Raw genomic sequence first — 8,038 nt, forward strand, 5'->3', positions numbered from 1 at the left:
AAAATGACTAACGGAATAGCTAACGGGTTAGGGATTAAAATGTCTTCAGGGACAAAATTGTCTTTATAGATCAAATTGGTCAATTTTGAAATGTCTTGGACCTAATTGGTATTAACCCAAACCTTAGGGGTAGTTTGTGGAATTTATCCAAAAAAAAATCTGGGGTTTTTTTCATGCATGGGCATGGCCCCACTTCCCAAACAACAGAACATGACCACGAATCCAACTGGCCTCATATTCCCAACAGCGTTAGCTTTTCTTATACCCACAAGTATTTCCAGCACAGCAAAATGAAAAAGAAAAAGAAAAAAAATACAAACAACAGGAACAAAATAACAGCAACCCAAAAAGAAAAAAGACAGAAAAAAACAAAAGGAAGAACAAGAATCCTCAGAAAGAAAAAAGCAAAGAAAGACCTCAATGAAAAAGAAGTTCAATCAAACCCCAAATAAATTTTTTTTCTATGCCTTTTCCCACTTCTCAAAGGGCATCACATAATGCAACAACAACAACAAAAAGAGAGAGACCAAACTCATCAATGGCTTCAAGTAGCAGAGCTACACACTCACACAGCACCAAAGCCATTGCACAGTACCCAGTGGACGCTCGTCTTCACGCTGTGTTTGAACAGTCCGGCGAGTCAGGTAAGTCCTTTGATTACTCTCAGTCCATTAGAACCACAACAGAGTCAGTACCTGAGGAAGAGATGAGAGCTTACTTGTCTAAAATCCAAAGGGGTGGTCATATCCAACCTTTTGGTTGTATGATTGCTGTAGACGAAGCTTCTTTCAGTGTAATTGGTTATAGTGAAAACGCACGCGACATGCTTGCTCTTTTGCCTCAGTCAGTTCCCAGTTTAGAAAAGCCTGAGATTTTGACAATTGGGACTGATGTGAGGACGCTCTTCACGAACTCCAGCTCTGTTTTGCTTGAGAAGGCGTTTAGAGCTAAGGAAATCACGTTGTGGAACCCGGTTAGGATTGATTCCAAGAATTGTGGGAAGCCCTTTTACGCGATTTTGCATAGGATAGATGTTGGGATTGTAATTGATTTGGAACTTGCAAGGACTGAGGACCCAGCTCTGTTGATTGCCGGGGCGGTTCAGCCACAGAAGCTGGCTGCCCAGGCGATCTCTTCGTTGCAGTCATTACCTGGTGGGGATATTAAGTTATTGTGTGATACTGTGGTGGAGAGAGTGAGGGAGCTTACTGGGTATGATAGGGCTATGGTGTATATGTTTCATGAGGATGAGCATGGTGAGGTTGTGGCAGAGAGTAAGAGGCCGGATTTGGAGCCATATATTGGGTTGCATTATCCGGCCGCGGATATACCTCAGGCCTCAAGGTTTTTATTTAAGCAGAGCAGGGTTAGGATGATTGTGGATTGTCATGCCATGCCGGTTAGGGTGATTCAGCATGATAGGATTGAGCAGCCTTTGTGCTTGGTTGGTTCAACGCTTCGTGCTCCTCATGGCTGTCATGCTCAGTATATGGCTAATATGGGCTCGACTGCCTCATTGGCAATGTCGGTTATTATCAAAGGAAATGATGAGGAAGGAGTTGGTGGGCAGAGTTCAATGAGGTTATGGGGTGTGGTTTGTCATCACACTTCTGCTAGGTGCATTCCATTCCCTCTTCGCAATGCTTGTGAGTTCTTAATGCAGGCTTTTGGACTCCGATTGAATATGGAGTTGCAATTGTCATCACAGATGTTGGAGAACCGTGTTTTAATGGCGAACACCCTGTTGTGTGGTATGCTTCTTCGTGACTCACCTAACAGGATCGTTACTAAAATGGCTGGTATTATGGACCTTGTGAATTGTGATGGGGCAACCCTCTACTATCAAGGGAAGTACTACCCTCTGGGTGTGACCCCAACTGAGGCCCAGATAAAGGACATAGTAGAGTGGTTGTTGGCTTTCCACGGAGATTCCACACGTTTCAGCACAGACAGTTTGGGTGATGCTGGGTACGATGGAGCAGCCTCACTTGGAGATGCAGTTTGTGGAATGGCTGTTGCTTGTATCACAAAAAGGGATTTCCTGTTCTGGTTCCGGTCCCACACTGCAAAAGAGATGAAATGGGGTGGCGCAAAGCATCAGCCTGAGGACAAGGGTGATGGGCAGAGGATGCAGCCGCGCTCTTCTTTCAAGGCATTTCTAGAAGTGGTAAAAAGGCGCAGCTTGCCATGGGAGAAAGCAGAAATCGGTGCAATCCACTCTCTGCAGCTTCTTCTGCGAGACTTATTTAGAGATGCTGAGCCAAGCAATCCTAAGGCTGTTGTACATGCCCAGCTTGGGGACATGGAGTTGCAAGGTATGGATGAACTCAGTTTGGTTGCAAGAGAAATGGTCAGGTTGATAGAGACTGCAACTGCTCCTATATTTGCTGTAGATGTTGATGGCTGTATAAATGGGTGGAATGCAAAGGTTGCAGAGTTGACAGGGCTCTCAGTTGAAGAAGCTATGGGGAAGTCTTTGGTTCGTGATCTTATTTATAAAGAATACGAAGAAACATTAGACAAGCTTCTTTCTCGAGCTTTAAGAGGTAATCGATTAATACATACTGTCTTTGTTCCTGCCAATATTAAAAGTTTAATAAGGGGGTTGTATTGGCATCCGGTAGAAATGTTTTGGTCCAATTCATTCTGTATTGCATCAAAAGGCACAAAGAAATCCATTGATCTTAAAATAATTATGCTGACAATAAAAGCTGCAAGTATGTTGCATTAATTTTGATTTTTTTTTTTAAATCTGAAGTGCATGGTGCGGATTAGATTTAAAGCAAGAAGTTGCTCACTTTCTCTTCGTATGATGTGATGACTTCGTTTGAATGGGATGTCCTAAATCTCATCAATTGACCAGTATATGTGTTAGCTTGCGTCTTTAATTATTCTTCCCATTTGAGAGAGTAAATTTGTAATCTGCCAAAAGTTTAGCTGTTGCTTGTGCTGCGTCAATATATTTGCATTATATCTGCAAGATATTAGGACATTTGAAACCATCCCTTACTATAAGTAGGTTTTACTAAGAAGTTGAAGTTTCCACTATGTTCTCCCTAAAAAAGCTAATGGATGCCCTATCATATGGATGCTGATCATGTTGCTACCATCCTAACATGGAGAGTGGCATGATGTCCAATATACATAAGAAATGGCAACACAGTGACGAAACTAAAATAGACCTGAACATGATGTTGGTGTTAAAAAATGGATTCTTGTGCCAAGAAGAGAGAGAGAAAACCATTAATCTCCATGTTTTAGGGGTTGGAATGTTAGAATCTTATTCTTACTATTGGTTTACAATATATTGATTAGTATCCGAGTTTAGAAGCAACCTTCTATCCGTTGATACATAATATTTAGTATTTGCCTTGGATGGGAGTTGGTTTTGATAACATTTTGTATATCACTTTAGTTTAATCAATGCAGGTGAAGAAGATAGGAATGTAGAGATAAAACTGAGGACATTTGGCCCTGAGCATCATAAGAGGGCTGTATTTGTGGTAGTCAATGCTTGCTCTAGCAAGGATTACACAGATAATATGGTAGGAGTTTGTTTTGTTGGTCAGGATGTTACTGGTCAAAAAGTGGTGATGGATAAGTTTATCAACATTCAAGGTGATTACAAGGCTATTGTTCATAGTCCCAATCCTTTGATCCCTCCCATATTTGCTTCAGATGATAATAAGTGTTGCTCCGAGTGGAACAGTGCTATGGAAAAGCTCACTGGGTGGGCCCGAGGGGACATCGTAGGAAAAAAGTTAGTTGGAGAGGTTTTTGGCAGGTGCTGTCGGCTCATGGGTCGAGATGATTTGTCAAAATTCATGATTGTCTTGCGCAATGCAATTGGAGGGCAAGACACAGATAAGTTCCCATTTTCTTTCTTTGATCAAAATGGGAGATATGTACAGGCTCTTTTGACTGCAAACAAGAGGGTAAATATGGATGGCCAGGTTATTGGAGCCTTCTGCTTCTTGCAGATTGCTACTCCTGAATTGCAGCAAGCTCCGAAAGTTCAGAGGCAACAGGAGAAGAAATGCTTTGCAAGAATGACAGAGTTGGCTTACATTTGCCAGGAAGTAAAGAATCCTTTGAGTGGTATTCACTTTACTAACTCACTGTTGGAGGCTACAGACATGACTGAAGATCAAAGGAGGCGCATTCTTGAGACTAGTGCTGCTTGTGTGAAGCAGATGTTGAAGATTACAAAGGACGTTGATCTGGAGAGAATTGAAGATGGGTGAGTTTTTCTTAAACAAGTCAGTTAAAACTATCAGTTTATGCAGAAGAAAATGTGATGCATGTAGCAGTATTTTTTGTCAATTGCCTACTAAACGCTTAAAAATTTATTTCATATGCAATGTATACTAGTTGTAAGTTTTCGACATCTCTTTACCATCAGTTACAGTGAATCTAAATCTAATGCGTGTTTCTGCCAATTATATGATATAGACAGCCAGATTGATATCATGTCGTTCCCTTCAACAGTAGCTTTTGTTCTAGATAAGCCAAAAATATATGACTGTATAGATGGTGATATCCTTCATAGTACTGTAAATGTACTGAAAAAAGTTTTGGGGATCTCAACAAATCTACCAATTTGCATCTGGGCTAAAGAAATGTGGTTTTATCCCATTAACTTGATTATTTTCCCCGCTGGTTCCACAGATTGTGGTCCATAACCCTGTTTAAGGACACAGATTGTGCCCTTTGATTGAACATGATGCCTTGTATTTTTTATCATGTCTTAATTCATTGCTACCATGTTTAAATCCGTGTTTGTCTTAACATCTCATCTGAACTCCAATGTTATTTTATTCGGAATCAGTTCATTGGAGCTTGAGAAGGGAGAATTCTTTCTTGGGTGTGTCATAAATTCTGTTGTTAGCCAAGTAATGATGCTGCTGAGGGAAAAAAATTTGCAATTGATTCGCGATATTCCGGAAGAAACGAAATCATTGGCTGTTTACGGTGATCAAATAAGAATTCAACAGGTCCTAGCTGATTTTTTGGTGACTATGGTGCATTATGCACCATCACCAGAAGGTTGGGTAGAGATTTGTGTTCGTCCAAGCTTCAAGCAAATTTCTGATGGACACACTCTTGTGCGTACCGAATTCAGGTATGTTGGATTCCAATTCATTTTTACCCTTTTTCTAGTTATACCATGATGGATTATTACCTATTTATTAGAAAGGAATAATTCCTTCATTTTATTTTTCCCATAAAGTTGAGCTGGTGTCAATAATGTATATGTTTTGTCTGTGTGTGCACTGACATAATTTTGCTGGTTTTAATTAATGGTTGTCTTAATTTTGTCCTTCAACACTCCTAACCATCAGTATACTCAGTTGTCAATAATATTTTGTGTTCTTTGAGAAAAAAAAAAAAAAGAGCAAGTGTCATATTGGACTGATTCAAACAAGTTAAGCATTCAACCAGATCTGAAGTAGTTGAGTCATCGTGTGAGTTTAACAAAATCTTTGACTAACACTTAACATGTAGGTGCTTTATGGTGGCAACTATTGGTCCTAGAATGGATTGTTGTTTGTACTATCTCTGTAAAATTTCACAATATGATGGTTTAAAGTTTTTAGTATGCCTCTTACCTATAACATGCTGAGGCTTTTCCTTAGTTGTCCTTATCCGTGCCAAAGAGGCTTGCGACTTGGGTTCTGTAGATATATGACATATCCTTACAGTATTCTTGAGGTCTGGAAGGTTGACTACACTTTGAGCTGTCATGGGAGGTTCTCTAACATAATCTTCAGGTCCTATGAAACTTAGATGCCCTCTTAGACTTGCTTGCATCATCAATTTTTTAAATTTATGTTAATCCATCAACACCTTGTTGATATGCTCGCCAACACTGAAATCTTGCAAAATACTGATAAATGTTTGGGTTTTTATTTTTATTTTTAATTTTATTATTTTATTTTTAATAATTAAAAAAGTTAGGGTTAGACTAACCAGTCAAAGTTGCATCCCTAATATATGATAATTTATTTTTTTGGGGTAGAATTTATTATGTAAATCTCTTAGAGCAGCAATTTTACAAGCATGCGCTTTAAGCAAGTTAGTTGCTTGATATTTGGTGAATAAACTTGTGGTACCATACTTATGATTCCCATGTGCATTATGTTGGCATGGTGTTACTGATATGTGCTTTTGAATTAATTTCAATTATGGATTCCTTGTTAGCCAACTTCTTTTGTAAAAAAAGATTATATGGAAGTAATTTTTGATCACTTGCAAGTTACAACTTATCTATATATATATATAAAACCGAAGTTTTTGAAACTCCACAATTTTCCACGTCAGCACAATATTTAAATTAAATTTAAATTAAATTAAATTTTCCACCTTATCACTGTTTTCCTTTTCCAATGCAAATTAGACTTCTAGCCAAATAAGGACACTCTCTCACCGCCTCTACTCTCTCCTATTTAAGAATTGCTTGCGTAGAAAACCTAAGCCCCAAAAACTTATTTTTGCCGCAACACGATTTTCTCCTTAAAGCTTATTTTTCTTCAAGATTTTTTTTGAGGGCAACTCATGCTTCACAATTCACATATTCCACTTATGTATTGGACTCCTCTCCTTCTTCGGTCAATGCATCAAGGTTAGGGTTATTTGATTTGTTCAATAAAATTTTTTTTTGAGGGCGGCTCATGCTTCACAATTCACATATTCCACTTATGTATTGTACTCCTCTCCTTCTTCGGTCAATGCATCAAGGTTAGGGTTATTTGATTTGTTCAATAAAAATTATAGATCTGTTGCTTTTTCTTATAAGTTTGTCAATTGTTGTTTTGTTTATTTAATTGCTGGGCCTGAATCTTTTAATTAAATTTTCAAATTTTTATTGGACGTTGATCAAATAACCTTAACCTTGATGCATTGACCAAAGAAGGAGAGGAGTCCAATACATAAGTGGAAAAGTTATAATCATGGATTCCCTTCTTTCTATTGTATTTCTCTATTGCGTAATTATATATATATATATATATATATTGTTTTATTTCAATACTTTTGAAACTTTGAATCTTCTGATTTTTTTAAATTTTTTTTTTTTTTTTGGCCTTTTGGAAGTTTTAACATCATAACTTTTGGGTTTTATTTTTTCTATTATTAGAAATTATCTAGAAGATTTCAATGAATATCCATGGATTATTCTTTTTTAGGGTAACCCATCTTTATCTTATATTTCTATTCCTAACTTTTTTTTCCTATATTTTTTCTTTAATTGTCCGTGTTTACGTCTCTTTTGTTTTTCTTATTTTTTCTTTAATTGTCCGTGTTTATGTCTCTTTTTGTGTGAGTATGTGTCATCGTATCTGGGTATTTAGGCAAAATCTATAAAGAATAAAGATGCTTTTTTTTTTTGGTAATGAATCCTGTGTTTTTCATGACTTTAGTGAGTCATATTCTTAATGATCGAAATGGTTTTGTTTGACTTGGATTTTGTTCATATTGGTTTCAAAGTTTATTTCTTGGCTTATATTATAGATTGTAATATATTTATTCATCAAACTGTTTAGTTGAGTTTGTTTTCGAAATTGTTTTCAATGTTGGACATTTTCTTGAAACATGTTGGTATCATATATTAAAATACTGTTAAGTTGATAATAATAATAATAATAAACAAAAATTAAATTATATATTGTACTTAATACATTTCCCGTGCATCGCACGGGTTAGCGACTAGTTTTAGGTATATATATGTGTGTGTGTGGAGATGGATCTTATTATTAATTTCTTTGATATTGATTCAACTAATATTGATCTTATTTATGAAGGATGGTAAGCCCTGGTGAAGGTCTTCCTCATGAATCGGTTCAGGAGATGTTTCATAGCAGTGGATGGTTGACTGAAGAAGGCCTAGGGCTGAGGATGTGCAGAAAGATTGTAGGGCTCATGAATGGTGAAGTCGAATATATCAGGGAGTCAGAAAGAAGTTACTTCTTAGTTATTCTAGAACTTCCTATGCCTCGGAGAGGCTTAAAGAGTATTGACTAAATTATTAGCATTAAGAAGA

The 8,038-nt window shown here is 37.3% G+C and overlaps 1 protein-coding gene across 1 annotated transcript in view; it reads left to right on the forward strand.

Annotated features, from left to right (window-relative positions):
• The first annotated feature begins 387 nt into the window (after positions 1-387).
• The window catches only part of LOC115973181 (phytochrome B-like), an 8,267-nt gene continuing 616 nt past the window's right edge, over positions 388-8,038 (forward strand). Inside the window, exons 1-4 of the mRNA XM_031093425.1 lie at positions 388-2,546; positions 3,430-4,240; positions 4,829-5,122; positions 7,800-8,038. The exon at positions 7,800-8,038 is cut by the window's right edge and continues 616 nt beyond it. Coding sequence (XP_030949285.1) covers positions 464-2,546; positions 3,430-4,240; positions 4,829-5,122; positions 7,800-8,019 — 3,408 coding nt within the window. The 5' untranslated portion in view covers positions 388-463 and the 3' untranslated portion in view covers positions 8,020-8,038. The remainder of the gene's footprint in view (positions 2,547-3,429; positions 4,241-4,828; positions 5,123-7,799) is intronic.

This window comes from Quercus lobata, unplaced genomic scaffold, assembly GCF_001633185.2.
Source record: "Quercus lobata isolate SW786 unplaced genomic scaffold, ValleyOak3.0 Primary Assembly Scq3eQI_34, whole genome shotgun sequence".
Taxonomy (NCBI): Eukaryota; Viridiplantae; Streptophyta; class Magnoliopsida; order Fagales; family Fagaceae; genus Quercus; species Quercus lobata.